This window comes from Lutjanus erythropterus, chromosome 7 (genome assembly GCF_056507025.1).
Source record: "Lutjanus erythropterus isolate fLutEry1 chromosome 7, fLutEry1.hap2, whole genome shotgun sequence".
In the NCBI taxonomy this organism is placed as follows: Eukaryota; Metazoa; Chordata; class Actinopteri; order Lutjaniformes; family Lutjanidae; genus Lutjanus; species Lutjanus erythropterus.
In genome coordinates this window covers 16,334,163-16,351,512 of record NC_139323.1, presented here as the reverse complement: position 1 = coordinate 16,351,512, position 17,350 = coordinate 16,334,163, and the positions used below count along the sequence as shown (strand labels likewise).

General features: G+C 40.8%; 1 protein-coding gene across 1 annotated transcript in view; it reads right to left on the bottom strand.

Annotated features, from left to right (window-relative positions):
• unc13a (unc-13 homolog A (C. elegans)) overlaps positions 1-17,350 on the bottom strand; it is a 63,674-nt gene that overhangs the window by 3,818 nt on the left and 42,506 nt on the right. The window contains exons 31-40 of the mRNA XM_084722934.1: positions 16,562-16,639; positions 16,280-16,357; positions 16,022-16,110; positions 15,792-15,938; positions 14,001-14,124; positions 9,666-9,695; positions 7,902-7,958; positions 7,671-7,751; positions 6,935-7,082; positions 5,234-5,290 (exon numbers count right to left, since the gene is read on the bottom strand). Coding sequence (XP_084579060.1) covers positions 5,234-5,290; positions 6,935-7,082; positions 7,671-7,751; positions 7,902-7,958; positions 9,666-9,695; positions 14,001-14,124; positions 15,792-15,938; positions 16,022-16,110; positions 16,280-16,357; positions 16,562-16,639 — 889 coding nt within the window. The remainder of the gene's footprint in view (positions 1-5,233; positions 5,291-6,934; positions 7,083-7,670; positions 7,752-7,901; positions 7,959-9,665; positions 9,696-14,000; positions 14,125-15,791; positions 15,939-16,021; positions 16,111-16,279; positions 16,358-16,561; positions 16,640-17,350) is intronic.

Here is a 17,350-nt window from a genome sequence, read left to right as displayed (position 1 = left end):
AATTAATCACTATGTAATAGGAGGACTTAAAATGAGGTACAGTAATCCGCTTGTGCATTTGTTGTGGTCTGGAAGTGGACAATCAGACAAAGCTGCTATGAGTGGGCATTAAGTGTTTTAATATAGGTAGTACTGCTATTCTCAGTTGTGAAGAATAACTGTAACACATTTATAGATGCAGCCTCTTTAAGTGGCAAAACAACTCTGCAGCTACTGTCCAAATGGACACTTTTGCTGTGACCTGAAATAACTTAATTTCTTCAGTAAGACATTCTGCATTATCATTAGACGCTGACTGAATCGCCTTTGTCCAGATTCAGCGAATTGAAAGGTAACAATTTGGATCCAGTGAGGACGGTAATTTGTGCCCACTCATAGTCGCGAGGTGTCCGTTAGGATGCAGGGTGGTTAGTAAGAGGCAGAGAAGAAGACAGGAGAGAAGCTGGAGGAGAAGGTCAACTGACAGTGTGGTGGTCCCCCGACACAGATCAGGTCAGGACATGCTCAGATGGATTGAGACAGGTGGACACACCCATTCCTTGGTAAACACTTTTACCCAAGCATGGTAAGAAGAGGAGGGACGAGAAAGGGGAAGGAGCTTACGGAGAGAGGAGCAGTCGAGCCTCTCGGATCTGTTTGTGGAGGATGACACGTCTGATACCCAACTCTCTAAATAAAAACTGTCTGAAGGGCTCAGCTTCAAGTCAAGTTCAACATGTTCCATTCATACTCTGTTTACCTAATGCTGATTCTCCACATTGTAGTTTTACTATTGCTGTTTCTATCTACTACATGTCTGTCCATACTGTGAGAGGAATCTCTCCTCTGTTGATTCTCTTGAGATTTCTTCCTTTTCTTCAATTTTTCTTCCTTTGTTGGAGTTTTTCATCGTATGAAATGAAAGGATAGAACGTGTTGCATGTTGTACAGGTTGTGAAACCCTTTGAGACAAATTGTTCATCTGTGATTTTAGCTATATAAATATAAATTATAGCAATACTTTCTTTGAATGAGTGCGCAGTGTTATTACGCTGTCATAATGTCATGACACCTGTCATGAACATGAAGGAATCTTTATGAAGTTTTAATTCAAAGTTGACATTGCTTGAGATGTCTTTATTATAACAGCTTGACATTAGTCAAGACAACATAACCTGTCAACATCTTTGTCATGACAACTTGACATTATCAAACTTAAAGAAACTGTTTATGTTTCATATGTGGTTTGTTTTGACACTGGCCGTCATGAGACCATTATAAATGTGTCATGATTATTTTACTTTATCTCAACTACAGTGATACGTTTTGGACGTGTAATAAAGATGTCATTAAATGTTTTTACACTGTCAGATTCTTCTATAATGATGAGACCATTTTAAGTGTGTCATGAGTAATTTAAGTGGTATATTTTGGACTTGTCATAAAGATGTCATTATGTTGTTCTTATCGCAGCCAATATCAAAATCATTCACATATGACAGCATAATGTAGTGTTAAACCATAAAGCTTCTTAATGTTGATAATGTCAAACTGTCAAAACAAAGACATTGACAGATTATGTTGTCTTGATTAATGTCAAGTTGTCAAACAAAGGCATCCTGAACAAAGTCAACTGACGATCTGACACTTTATTAGAACAGTCGTAAACATTCATTAAGACTCATGACATGGTTATGATAGTGTAATAACAGTCTTATGCACATCCCTTGAAATAAAGTGTTACCCAACAGGACTCAAGTTGTACTTATAATATTCTAATTAACTTAAATAGGATTGAGGTCAGAGGTTTATTTGCCAAATACCAAGTTGATTTGAGTTGGCCCATCCTCTCATCCAAGATAACTCGACTCTGGACATGGGCCCACGTTCAATCCAGGGGTCCGAGGCACCATACTTGTAGTTGTAAGACTATTTTAGGGTTAAAGAGGACAATGATGAGTCCACTCAGGGTCCAACTCTTTTGTCTGGAAAGGAGTCGGTGGACAAATCTTTCCTCTGTGTGGTTTTGTGCTGCATGTGAACAAGTGGTTGAGCTCCACATACAGCTCCAGAAGGATACGGTGACAGATGGACATTAATTTTCAATGTTTTAATTAGTGTCTTCACTCTGTCAACGGTATCTTTGTGGCGGCGACCAGCAGCCTGCGTGCGTGTGTGTTTTCAACCAGCCGCCCACTAAACAAGGTGTCTGTGGGAGTTAGACGGCAGAGTGTTCCTGGCATGCTGCTCTCTGCATCTCTCTGGAGAGCATTATGGGATTGTTGGTCTCGCTGCCAACAGGACCAAAGAGAGCAGCAGTCATCCATCTGGCCTTGTCTACTCGGTGGAGGACGTCCATAAAAGATGAGAAAGAAACTTCGCTGGCTGGGAGGCAGAAGATGTTGCCAAGAAAACACAGGCTTTTTTTCCACCAATAAACACACCAATCAGAGGTGCAAATTTAGGACCATATTGCAAATCTTCACCAGAATAGAAATTAAATCTTAAACTTGTACTGTGATTACGCCAAAGCATCACCCGAGCTTGCTTCACACTCACAAATGACCCTTGATTATTTCAGTTACAAATAATGCAGCTCGTAGCCTGCAGAGAGTAAGAACAACAGTCATCAGTGATCAGCAGTAGTTGAGTTTAAAGAATAAATTCCACTGAGCTTTGCTCAGTCATCCTGCTCTAATCATCTCATCTGATATAGATGGCAAAACTATCCAAAGAAATCTGCTCAGCAGGAAGTTAATTTGCATAGAACCAAGGACATCCAGCAGCTGGCAGGAAGGCTAAAGACACACTACCTTGTTATCTCTACATACCTCCACTATAGAAGCAAAGAAAGACCATAATAATTTGAATTTCACAATCAACTGTACAATTTAACCACTGCTGAAAACTTCATATTGAAATTTAAATATGACTGACTGTATAGTGATTAAATGACTTACTTTGAAAAACCATCTGTCTGGATTTGAATCTCCCTCTTTGAAACTTCCAGAGGGTAATTTCAAGTTTTTCAGTTTCATTTTGTCATATGGTACGGGAGTGTCCAAGGCTTGCAGAGTTCTGGAATAGGAGATCCTGTCGAGCATATTGTCCAGCTAATTCCTTATTTAGTCCTCTTACTTAATGACAGCTCCAACTTGGATCTCTGTGTTAAGCAGAGACGTCTCTGGCTAGCTGGTCTTACAGTTGCAAAGCAACTAATAGCTTGTAGATGAAAAGGTCCTCATTTCAACAATAAACAAAAATAGCTTCTTCTTGATTTGAAGCCAAAGGGATTCGGGGGGGTAGGTGGGGCAGATGCTGTTATTTCTTGTATTTTTCTTTCTTTTCTTTTGGTTCCCTGCCAATTTTGTACAAATAAATGCATGGATATTTGTAATGATTTGCATTTGCTTTATTTGTGATCTATCAAGATGTAAAAATTGATAGAAAGAGACAGAAAAGTTTTGTAATTTCAACTACTTAAATTAAAGATTAGTTTAGGGGTCACGCATTAAGATAGGAATATATATCACACATATTCATGTTGCTTTATCATTTTCTGGTCTAAAAAGTCAAGTAGACAAAAGGTCGTCTTATTGGAATTGATCAGACTTCTTCTGGATAATTGAATTTTCTATCTTTTTAAATCTGTCTTCTTAAAAGTGCAAAACTTGAAATGACCTTGGAGCAATGGAAATTGTGGAATGTTCCTTTAAGACATATTGTGTTGCCTAGAAACAGGAGATGCAGTGTAATCTGGTGGCATCGTGTTTCTCTTGATGGACAGACATCATGTTTCTAAGCTCCTGTTAGCTTTTGCCTCTAAATGCATGTGTGACTCATTTGTTTATGAATGATGAGATAATAGCTGTACAGCCAAGTTTGATGAGGTTGATCTGCAGCTTATGTTAATAAAACGAACTCAAACTAACACTGTTGTCTTTCAGTGTCTGAAAGTGTTAGCTAGTGAGATTCAGTACTGTGATGAAGCACCTGTGCTAATAATAGATGCAAAACAATGCATTTGAACGATTGTGTCCCCACCCCCTCCAGTACCTCCCAGTGCTCAGTTGTCCTCTGGCAGTGTCTCTGCAGCTTATAAAAATCAAATTATTATTGTCTTTCTTTGCTTTCTACTTATGTCCATCAAAAAACAAAACAAAACATGGTATAAGTAATATTTTAGAAGTGTCTTACTGGAGCCACATACGACTGTTGTCCGTCCGAGAGGACTGTCAGTGTGCTGGAGCTTGTGCAACATCAAATGAAGTCAGTAAACAGTGAATTTGCTGAATGCAAACAGCTCCTGCATCATCCCGCCTGAGTGTTTATGAGCAAGAGTCAAATCCTTTGATACTAATCTAAAGTGACAGAAATCAGACCATCTGACCCGAGGGGCTGTTTCTGATTGGCTCAATCTGCAGAGGGGCGATGAGCTGAGCACCCTTTCTCATCACCGCTGTAGGGCCGGCCGCGCTGCACGTGGGAGCGGGCCACGCGTGCGTGTGTGTGTCCGTCTCTGTCTGTGTTGTGTGCGATGACAGAGCAGCCAAGGACAGGGAGCCCTCCCAGACAAACTAGAGCCAACAGCCATCATCATCTTCAGAATAATCCCAGTCCTCTTTTTCTTCGTCGGCATCTTTCATTTCAAACACAGCAGGAGGGGGTGGGGAAAAGGATTTCCTCTCCGTTTTCCTCACTGGAGACAGACAATACACTGATACACTGATGCTTTTGCTTCAGCAACCTTTAGGACAGTCTCACTCAGTCACATTGGCTCTACTCAGCCTTTCACCCACGTGTACACACACACACACACACACGCACACACACACACTTGGCCCTCGGGCCTCTGTCGGTGACATCATGCTGGATCAGGATTCCTCCACACTTTAATGCATTTCTGTTCTTTTTGTCTGATGTCAGCACATCATGCTTCAGTGTCTGCTCATACATACAGTCCAGGGCGTATGTATTCAGTGCAGCTCCGTACATACAGACATCAGTTTGTACATTACATGCATGAATGCATAAAGTCTATGTTCTTATTGTTGTGGTGTACAGTGTGTGTAGAAGTATGTTCAATCTGTGCATTGCATTTGTCTGTTGGAATGAATTTGAGCAGGCAGGGGAGTTTCAGGATGCACATGGGTGGGTGGGGGTGTGGAGGAGGGTGAAAGGAGTTGGGCTTTGGTCTAGAGGCTTTCTGGCAGTCCTGAATGTCTCCCAGGCCCTGAGCCTGAGTGCCACATACCCTTCTCTGGGTAAACATCCTCACTAGTGGTGAATCTCACCCCCTTCCCGCCGAACACTGGCCCACAGACAGGGCAGAGGGAGGGAGTAGACAGAGAGAGGAGAAACATGTAGAAAGATGAGGTTTGCAGAGGTTGAACTTAAAGGGATAGTTTGGATTATTTGAAGTGGGGTTGTATGAGGTACTTACCGATAGTCAGTGTATTGGTGACAGTAGTTGGAGGTCAACGTGCTCCCAGTTAGGAGAAGCAGAGAGGAGTACCAGCACGGAAGCTAAGCAATGTAGTGCAGGGGACGATTTAGCAACAAAAGGTATTTAGCCACTTAAAAAAGTCTGGGAAAAATGGGAGCTGCTGGTCTACCTCTCCCTCGATCTGCTAGTGTGTGTTGTTGTGTGACTTTGGTCAATCAGAGTTTAACCTGTTCAGCTGTTTGGCAGCCAGGTAAATATAAATATAATAAATATAGCATACACTTAAACTGACTTTTCCAACATGAAATGTTATATGATCCAAATCTCACTCAACCAGACTCAACTGGCAAAATCAAAAATTTTACATCGCAGAACATGGGAATTGCTGGTCTGCTGCTGTCTCGATTTGCTAGTAAATTTTTTTGTCAGTGTGACTTTGATGTTTTAAAAGGATATTTCAGACACAAACCAACTATTACTGGTTTTCCTTGAGGAGTCTAGCTGGTTTAGCAATATTTGGCTTACGTAACAGCAGTGTCCTGGAAAAGTCTGTCTGACGGCAAACTTAAACTGATGTTGATTTTTTAAGGTGGACCTTTCTTAAGTGGCTAAAGGTAACTGCTTAGCGTCCATGCTGCTACCCCTGCTCTTCTTCAAACTGGGGATGTCCTATATTTCATCTACTGTAGTTAATACACAGACTATCAATAAGTACCTCATCCACATCAATTATCCAAACTATCCCTTTAAGTATTACAGAGTAGAAAAAAAAACACAGAATTTATAAGTCTTGTCCCTAAGAGAGAGATCCTGACAGATAAGTTGATCAGTTCTTTTTAATTTTGTAATCTTCTCTACAGTCCTGCACCATGCAAAGCTCAAACAGATTTACTGCTGTAAAATGTACTTGGAGGTTTGTTCCAAAAACCACATGGCATTTTGCTAATTAAATTTTAAACGACCATCCACTGAAGTGGCATTTCTACCAGCAGTGCTCAGGGACAGTGTGTCAGCATCAGCGCTTCCACAAAGATGATGGCTGCTATGTAGCCATCTGACGGTAGGACGGAGGCTGAGCAATAGAATCAAAGGAGCGAGAGAAAAGAGGGGGTGGGTATTTATTTTTTCATTGCAAATAGCTGTCAGATCATGTAAAGAATAGTCTGTGTGTTTCCGGAGGCTGGCTACCAGGAGACTCAGTATTTCAGAGCCGAGAGAAAATACCGTAGAGCTGCAGCCTCGACTTCATGCTCTACAAAGCATGAGAGATATTTTCAGGATATAGTGCTCAGCGTTTGGGAAACCCTCACGTTAACAGAGGAGTGGGAGGCACTGAATAGAGAGCATAGCACAAACGCTGATGCAATTATCTCAATTTGAGAATTACGTAACATTAGAAACTAAATGCCCACTTGGCAAATGAAGATACTGAAAATAAAGACAATCAAAAAGTCTCCCACAGACAGAGGAAGGGAAGAGTGTCACAGAGAGTAAAGACTGTTAGGTTACCTTGTGCGTTCTGTGACTGGACAAAAGTCTTGATGAGTTTGTCTGTGGCCTGCGTGTAGAGGGACAGGGCGTAGTGGAGAGACTGGAGGTCAGGACTCTTCTCCAGGAAAGTCTTCTTCAGACCCACACCACCAGCATGGAAATATTGCTAAGAGACGGACAAAACAGAAGACAGCTGTTAACTTCCCACTGCAAAGGAAGTAGAGAAGAAGAGGAGACACTTGAGAATACCTTTTATCTTAAAAGAAAATATGGATTCAAGATATTTACACAATAATCAAGACGTGCAATTAATCAATGAGTTAATTATTTTATCATTGTGAAATTATTTAAAAACTACTTTGATTAATCCCTATTTTTGAAGCAAAAATGCCATTAAAAGTTCAAATTTTTGGTATTGGAATCCTCCCTATTTTTGAGGCCTCAAGGATGGCAGGTATGATCAATACAGTGTTTTGTATGGTTTAGTCATTTTGTAATGTTTTGTAACATTAAAATGCTTTGCTCAGTGCAACAACATCACTACATTCAGAAACACAGTTCTCAGTTCAAGTTACAGAGTGCAAAGCCACAAAATAAAGTGTTGAAGGTTGCGCATCAGATCCTTGTGGACCCCATCTAGAAGGCAAATTTGACAAAGCCTATACTTTAATTACTGTAGTCATACCTGTTTCATTGTCAAACATCTAAAGTAGCTCCTAACAGCGAAAGTCTGTGCAAATGTACTAAGTTTTACCTTGATGGTGTCCAGTGCCAGCTCTATCACAGCGCACTGCTTAGGTGTGAGCGCTTTGGCCTCCTCACGAACCATGTGCTCCTGCAGACCATAACAATACACAAACAGACAGACATAAATGACCATTCTGTCCATTCACATGCCCTGTCTCATATTTTCTAAGCAATTACAGTCTTGATTTATAGCACTGACGCCAGGCCCAGAGCATAATGGTGTAAAAACATATTGTACCTTCAGCTTGGACAGCTGTCCCAGCTCCTTGGCAGCATTGAAGATGAGCTGAGTGCCCTGGAAGAGACAGAATGAGACAGACAGAAGAGAGGTAGAGGGGAGGAGAGAAGGAGAAGAGGAAAGTATTGTTATTATCATGACAATGCAGGGCAGCAGTAAACGGCTTAGTGTCACACAGAGGACAGCGACGTTTCTGACACACACATTCATAAACAGTCACTCTAAGCCGCTTTACAGATGTCAAGGTACTTTTTCCTTCAAGTGCTGTTATCACACTTATCTGTGTTTTATTCATTCCAAAACATTACACTCCGCTGCACACACACACACACTGAGACATTTCAGTGAGAAAAGAAGGGAAAGTGGCTCAGCTCGTAGTGAGGGCAAGAAAGAAGACATTCTCATGCACGCGCTCACATGCACGCACGCACGCACACACACTCACACACACGTAGCAGCTATGTGGTTTCACTTTATTATATGCAGGTATTTACTGCAAGTCCAGCCTAATGCAATACTCTGGTAAGAGAATGTATAACTAAGTGCTGCCATCTGCACCTTCACATCCTATCTTTTATTACAGCCTTGCTTTAGAGTCAGTCAGGCAAACAGTGCCCGACAGGGACATGGGAGACTAATCCAGCCACCCTCCACTGCTATATTATGTTAAACCGACACAAAATAGAGATAGTTAGATAGTTGTGCCTTTTGTTGTGCGGCCTGCTGTGATGTAAATAACTAGACTCTGCCAAATATTCTGTGTTGCACTTTATTTTACAGAACACTAATAAGACATAACAAGCTGTACTTCATATTAAATTAGAGAAAAAATAGAAATAATATGTTCTTTATTTGACAGTATTAGACCATGTACTAGTCCCTGATTAGAGTTTATTAGAGTGTAATTTGGGACACATTACAACAGAGCTGTATTGTAAACTAAAGTGAAATCACATATGTGCTGTATGAGACACACCTTTTTTGGTGTGTGCATTCACTCAAAGACAGGTAATATTCCTCTGCCTATATAATTTTTCCTTGGTAGATCTGTTTCACATACTGTTTTTTAGACGGAAAAGTCACAGATGTGTGATTTCACTTTAGTTTACAGTACAGTTCTGTTTCAATGTGTCCCATATCTAAAGTCTAATAAATTACATATCATTTCTAGTTTTGTCTAATTTGATACAAAACACAGCTTGTTACGTCTTATCAGTATAAAGCGTGACCACATTTTGACCCTAATAGCAGACATTTGCAGCTAAAATGCACAAAAACTGCAAGTTGAAACCATCTCTTGCTTGCAGCTTTGCCTCATGAAGCCCAGCTGCTTTGACTTGCATTGTCTTACAGTTGAACCAGTCCCTATATTTCCTCTTTTCTCTGTTGCATTGCAGCGATGTACAGTAGATAGCAGTTGTGAAACAAAACTGTTTTTTTATTTTTAAATTCCAAGTAAGATTAAGTGACGATTGAACTCCTTGACTCCTTGTTTGTGGTGCGTTTGAGCTGCAGTTGTCCGCATGTAGATTAGAGTGTGTGACCTGTGGTGAGACTGAGAGTGTAGGTGGCTACTGCTACAGCATTTCACAGCATATAAACAGCACTATAGAGGAATGTTGTGTAAAACAAAAGTGAAAAATCAATATTTCCACTGCTTTGTTTGACTGGCGAGCTGAGGGAAGAGAGAGACACAGAGACACGGAGAGAAGACATAGAGGAGAGAGACAAGACACATTGATCTTAAGGGGGTTTAGTCCTTACATCACTGTGAGAAGCACTCTTCAGCCTCCCCTGGAAAGAGAGCATGTGGTTAATACTTCAAGCAGTAGCCAGTCCCTGCAGTCTGACTTCACTCTCACTGGCTACATGTGAATTCGCAATCAAAAGTGCATATGCTGCTTTGCAAAATATGTCTTTAAAAAAATGAGGATACTTGTCACTGCCAGAATTGTTGTCTCCTTTCGGTTCGCTAATTAGCTCTCCTTCCAAAGCAACGCCAACAACAGATTTTGCGTGTTACCACAAAACAAGAAAATATACTTTAACAAACTGCCGCTTGGCAGAGCAGAAACAGCATACACGCTGTCAGGAGTAAATGGATGCTGACAAAATTGGCTTTGAAATATTCAGGTGGCATTTGCTTTCACTGCACAGTGTTCAAACCCATTTTGATGATTGCACATTACTGTGCTATTTTATGGGAGGCTACAATTACTGGACCAGGCCAGGATTATTGGGGCCAGGTCGCTTGTAAATAGTTCCTTTGCTATTTACTGCAAAAACAGTTAGAGAAAACAAAAAGAGTATTGTATGGTAAAAATCCACACATGATGACATCAAATGTCATAGTGAAAAAAAAAACCTCTCTAACTGATGACATAAACTGTACCTCGTTAATATCTCATAGAGAAGTAGTTCGACATTTTGGTAAATCTGCTTGATGGCATCTTGCCCAGAGTTAGTTGAGAAGCTTAATACCACTCTGATATCTGTGTGTTCAGTACAGGGCTTAGCTTAGCCCACATAGTGGAGAAACAGCTAGCCTGGCTTTATCCACAGGTTAAAAAAAACAATCAAGCTACGAGCACTTTGAAAGCTCGCTAATAAACACATGATATCAGTTTTGTTTAATCTGTGCGCCATCAGAATGACAGATTGTGCTGTCTGTCGCCAAGAAATAGTGCATAATACAGCGTGTAACTCCCAGAAAATCCACAATTTGTGAATTTAACATTTCTTTATGTGTCTGTTATTACATGTTAATTAGTGAGGTTAAGGAGTGCACGATTTTTGGACTAGGCAAGCTGTTTTCCCTCCACTTCTAGCCTTTATGCTAAGCTGATCAACCCCCAGCTCTCACTCCAGACTTAACGCACAGATATAATAGTGGTATCAATCTTCTAATGTAACTCTTGACAAGAAATCAAATATGTGTGTTTTTTTCCTTCAATGTCAAACTATCCCTTTGAAAAAAAGATGAAACTCAACATATCATAGAATTTAAAACAGCTCTATGTGATAACTTGGCACAACACCTTAGATTAAAATAGACCATTCTAAAAGGTCTAATCTTTATTATATCCTGTAGGAGCAATAGTACATTGTGCCCTTTTTGACCAGCATTAGTTCAAACCAATAATGTCTGTAAGAAAAGCCATTCCGTGCATCAGGACCAGTGACATAATACCAGCATAATACACTCATCATAGTAACAACAGAACATGGAATCAAACCAGGACAGACCAACAGGACAGGTCTGCAGAGACATACAGTACAGTACAGTGTTGTACAGTATACTGAGAAAAGACTGCAGTGTTAAAATAGATCAGATGCAAGCAACAAACCCACAGTGGGCGGTGGTAGGGAGGGGCAGGACACAGTTCAAACAGGTGGGAAAGGTGGGGACAGTGGGGTGGGAGGCAGGGGTTTAGAAGGAGGGAAACAGGGTGGGGGCAGGACACCAGATACCAAGCCACCAAGAGATCAGATTCACCCCACCAAAGTCTCAGTAAAAGGACACAATGCATGAGAAGAAACAAGGCAACACCAGGCGCAAGAGAGGAGTACCACTTCCTGTTTGAGGAGAGTGTTCAGGAAGAAGAGACAGCAGAAGAGGGGGGCACTGATTGGAGGAGACTGTTGAGGGGGAGCGGGACCTATCAGAACCAGTCAGGAATGCACCATGCTTCTGTCTTCTCAAAAGAGAGACAGTGTTGAAGAAGAAAAGAGAGGAAGAGAACAGAAGAAGAAGATAAAGAAGAGAACAGAGCAGAAGAAGAAATGACAGAGAGATGGAACAGGTCTGAGAGGTGAGGCAGTGAGAAGGGAGAGGGTGTGATGTGGGGTAAAAAACAGGGGAAGATTGCAGCCACATATAGCAGAGAACCAACCACCGTGGACGGACAGGACAGACACACACGCAGGAGTGCTGTACTTACAATCATCTGTGGAGGGAGAGCGGTGGGAGCGGGATGTAATAGTAATCACAACAACAACAACCAGAGAGAAGGGTCAGTCAAGCTGCAAAGAGCCCCACATCAATCAAAAATAACACAAGCTTGGGCCCCAGGGCAGGAGGGACATGAACCAATTGACACCTGTCCAAAGTCTGGACTAGGAACAGATAGAGAAGGGAGAGGGGCCAGCGAATAAATAACGTTACTACGATGGATTATTTTCAAATATAGCAAATAATTTAGTTTTTACATTACAACGTTTAGGTTCAACAGCAGCTTTAAGAAAAAAACAGCTATTCTAGAGATGAGAATGTGGCACTTGCACACATTGAGAATGAACTAATTTCTGTTTTTGTTTCACTTTCTTTTTTCTAGTCCTGCCATATTTCCTCTGTGATCCGATAATAGTAAAGGAAGCTTGGTACCCAGTGGAACCTCAGTCAACTTTCACCTTCTTTTTTCCTGTACTTAGATTATGTGCTAGGCTCATCCATGTTAAAAAGAAAAACTAATTTTGAAGATGGTTCAAAGATGTTGTTGGGGTATCTGAAATAGCACTAGCTACGTAGCTAGCTAAACTACATCAATTGCTGGCTAGCTCGCACAGATGTATAATAGAACCTAGACTGGGTATTGTCACCTCCAATTTTTCCCAGTGGCCACTCGCAGTATTGCAGCCAATAAACATTTTTCCCATAGGTCACCATTATATAAGATACATCTCTAAAACAATTGACAGGTTGACTCGAACTGCAAACAAGATCAATTAAGACTCTTTCTTTCCTGAATTTTTGATCCATGAAGGTTTTGTATTTGTAAAACTTTTCTCTGCAGCCCATTTGTTGCGTGTCATCTTCTCCAGATGTCAGAAAAAATCTTTGTTTGGTACAGAATCCAATAAATGTTACAAAACCATGATTTTAAACAGTTTTATTTTTGAGTGAAAATGAAAACTGTGGTGCAAATATGAGCATTCCTACTAATCGTGAATCACCCTCTTACTATCTGTCAAAAATAATCACTTTATGATTTTTTTAAACCACATAGGGCAGCCCTAGTAGCTAGTTTATCTACATCAATTGTTAGCTGGTTAGTTAATTGCAGTTTTGCTAACATTAGCTAACTTGTGACTTTTTACACATCCTCAAAATTTGGCTTTCTTTACAACTTAGACGAGCCTAGCATGTAATCTAAGCACAGGAAACAGGAAAGGAGAAAGTTTGACCGAGGTTACTCAACTGTTACTGGAGCACAGAGCAAAACGGGGACTTAGGAAGGGTTAATTGGACAGGGGCTAACTCACTGCAGACCTATGACTTCTTACGCTCAACCAGTAGTGTTGATACTGGCTAGCACCACACATGGTGACCAGAGATGAATCATCACTATCTTAACAGTGATATGAGGCTCTTTAGTTAATAACCAAACACAAATAAGAACACATATATCCAAAACAAAAGAAAACAAGAGGCTGCTTTCCAAAATGTATGACTCGTTTTAGAAGTGGGCCAGATCCTTTGGGCAAAAAATATTTCTGCCACTCTGTTGTGAGTTACTCATAAATCAGAAATCTCTCCAAATAATTGTTGGCTGACATACTGGAGAGCAGCCATGAGCTGGTGTTAGAATGATATGGTGCACTCCTTTTTTTCTCCAGTTTTTTCATCTTGATTGTTCGGATGAATGAAGGCACTGGGGGCGATGTTAAATATAATGTGTGTAGGGGGTTAAGAAGTGGATCGGATGCCATGTGGATGTGATGCAAAAGCAGTTTGATCTTTTGTTCATAAGAGGGCCATCTTGAATCACAACACACACAAAATGTCTGCCTTTGTATTCCTTTTCCTCATTCTCCACCTCCTCCTTTTTTCTTTTGATGCTGCCTTGGCTGGTTGCAGTTATTGGGTGGATTTGTGCACGTGTGGGTGTATATGTGTCACATGTTTTGTACATTATTGCTGTGGTCATCATAATAAACTAATCAGTAAGACTAAAACTAAGCATTGCTCCTTGCCTGTACAGCAAGCACAGTCGGCAATGAGTGACAAATAACACCCGCAGCTCAGTATTATTATTGTGCGTATATGGGTGGTTGTATGCCTTTGTGTGTGTGTGCGCTCGCAAGTCTGAGTGCTCTCACCGTTTGGTCTGTGAGCGGCGGCAGGACGATGGTCTTCTCCATGGTGTTCATCACCAGCTTCCACAGCTCCTTCAACACACGTTTCAGCACAGTCTTCTCACAGATCTTAGCAAACAAAGTCAGGCTGGCAGGAGGGGGAGAGACAGAAGGAGGGGAGGAACGACGGGAAGATAAATAATAAGAAGCAACAGAAATAGGCGAACACTGTTTTCCTGAAGACGAGAACTGACGAGAAAGAGAAGAGGAGATTCAACAAAAAAGGGGTGGTTGCTTAAAATCCCTGCTTGACATATGGATGCCTTTATTAGTCTGAGGTGGTGTCTGAAATTGCCATATTTCAGCGCAATGCATGATGGTATATAGTGCTTGGTTAGTGATAATTGGTTGTACTACTTTTCACAATGCATTGTAGGGTATTTTTTAAATCACTATATAGTGAGCTCATTATATTGTTCTCTACATTGAAATCCCTAAATCCTGAGTAGGTAGAAGTGAGTAGTCTTGTTATGTTCTATGTATTATGGCAGTTTAAACGTTAAAGAGACAGTTCACCCAAAAATGAAAGTTCAGTCATTATCTACTGACCCTCATGCAGATTGAGGGTGGGTTTACTTTGTTCGTCCACAAAACACTGCTGGAGTTTCACAGGAATAACAGTGTTGCAGAATCTACCAGACAATTCAAGTGAATGGTGACCAATTTTCAAATGTAAAAAACAACAGGAAAAAAAACAAACATCAAATGTTTCCATACTGCTTTTCTGGCATAATCCAAGTCTCCTAAAGTCCCAACATGCCGTTTACACACCGTCACAACACACGCATGCCCAGTTCAGACGGTGTGAAGATTCAAGCTAAAAACATGGTGTAAATAACATTTTTTAGTCAACATGGCATGTTGGGGATGAGCAGTATAGAGGATGTAATTTTTTATTTTCTTGTTTTTTTTTATTAATACTGCTCACCATTCACTACCATTGTTTCAGAGATTCTGTGACACTGTTTTCCTGTAAAAAAGTGTTTTGTGGACTAAAAAACTAAACCCAAACTTCAGTTGGCATGAGGGTGAGTAGATAATGACTGAATTTTCATTTCTGGGTGAACTATCCCTTTAAGTGATTATTCAAACACAATTCAGAATCATGTAGAAATTCCTCTAAAAAGTAGGGAACTCACATAAAAATATTTGTGTGTGTGTAGAGGGCTTTCCACACTAAGAAAGAGATCTCTAACAATAACAATAACAACAATGATGTGAGCATTAACACCAAATAGACACTGTATGCTCCAGCCGTGTCTACAGCTTAATTGATATCGATGACCTGTTCCTGCTGTATGTTGCACAGAGAAGGACCAAACAAACTGAACACTTACCTGCCAAAGATTGTTTAGCAGTATGTCTGATGTACAGTAAAATTAAGTTTTTTTAATATTTAATTTGCAGCCTAAAATAATGTTAAGATTGTAGGCTACACTCTGTACATTTGGGTAGATTTTGTTTGTCTGTCAGTGTTTCAATCATCATTCAAATGTTCTGAAAGTGATCTCAATGATATTGTTCACAACTGTCATCACTTTAGTTGTGATGCGGACTCCACAATCCACAGCATATTCATAGTATAGTTATTGTTATCATTTTTGGTGTGAACAGCCATTAATGGCTCCTGAGCTGTAACTTCACACCCTCAGACATCCAAAACTATGATAACTAAACCTGACCCCGGGTAAGTAGTAAAACAAATAAATGCCCCCAAAGCTTTTAGACTCCACTAAAAGTGTCAGACTGCCTCACTTGCTGTCCAGAAACTCCATGATGGGCTGCAGGACGTTGTCAGCATCCTGGGCCACGCTGCTGGCATTTCCCACGTTCGAGGTTCCCTTCACCTGAGCCAAGATGTCTCCCATCTGCTTCACGTTCTCCTCTATGTGAGGCTGGAAACTATAGCAACAGTATAGAAGAAGAGTTTAACGAGGTCAGCCTGTCTAAATACAAATGACAGTAATGTGAGAGAGTGTTTGTACCTGACAGAAAAGACCCTGCTGAGATCATCCATGACGTTGTTGAGCTTCACCTGCAGGTCTTTCAGGATATCGCTGGCCTCCACACACAGCTGAGACACGTACATGGAAAAAACACACAGAGCTGGTTGGAGTGACTGATGGGGCTAAAGGGTTATAGCAATAATGACCCTAATGACACTAATGGAAACATTTAGACTCAGAAGACTGTCTGAACTAACCAACATGTGACCAACATGTACACACAAGAGAGTCACTCACATCTTTTCCGCCCATGGCTTCAAACATCTTCTCCAGCTGAACTCTCAGCTGTTGGATGTTGTTGATCAGGATGCAGGGCTGAGGACAAAGAGATGATGCACGTCTGTCTGAAAACAGTGCTCACAAGCAAGTAGATCCAAAGAACCCAACCTCACAACAATCATGAGTACACTGACTAGCTCTGTTTGTGAAGTAGACATAATTAACATGTTTTTTAACTGAAACTGAAATGAATTGGCCAAGCTGACTCCTGAGTTCCTCATCAAGTCTGTGAGCACTCACCACTTTCTCCATGCTGACATAATTGGCAAACAACTTGGAGATGATATCAGCGTAGGACAGAAGTACGTTGCTGATTGTCTGGAAAGAAACACATGAAAGAGAAACAGGTCATCAATATTGAGGGGATAGGGGTTTAATTTCTGAATTTGAGTTTAGAGTACAATTAATTACAGTTAAAAGTCCAGTGTGTAGGATTTGGGAGCATTTAAGGGGAGAGGTTTCAGACTGCAACCAACTCGCCTCACTCTCCCCTTCCTGGTGTGTAGCAGAACCTATAGTGGTCACAAAAATGCAAAGGCCCTCTCCAGAGGCTGTGTTTGGTTTGTTTGTTCTGGGCTACTGTAGAAACACGGTTCAACATGACATGGAAGAGGACCAGCTGCAGAACAGCTCATTCTAACAAAAACACAACACTTCTTACTTTCAGGTGATTATACAGTAATGAAAACATACTTATAAATATATAACATGAAATATTGAATTTCTGTCATAGTCAGCCAATAACTCCCCCTAAATCTCACAGGGGTGGGTCCAGACTTTTTGACCGGGGTGGCCCAAGTGGGGCATTAAATTATACAAGGGTGGCATGAATTGCATTTGTGGACGTAAACACACACACATTTGAGCATGTGAATGCTCCCACATGTGTCAGAGTAGCATTAGATTACCATATTTGATATCTACTTGAATTAATAACATTACAGTTTCTTACATTTCTGTGTTTGCATTTTTTTTATTTTAAAGATATATAGTCCATTTACAACACAACAAAGCGGCACCATACAAATA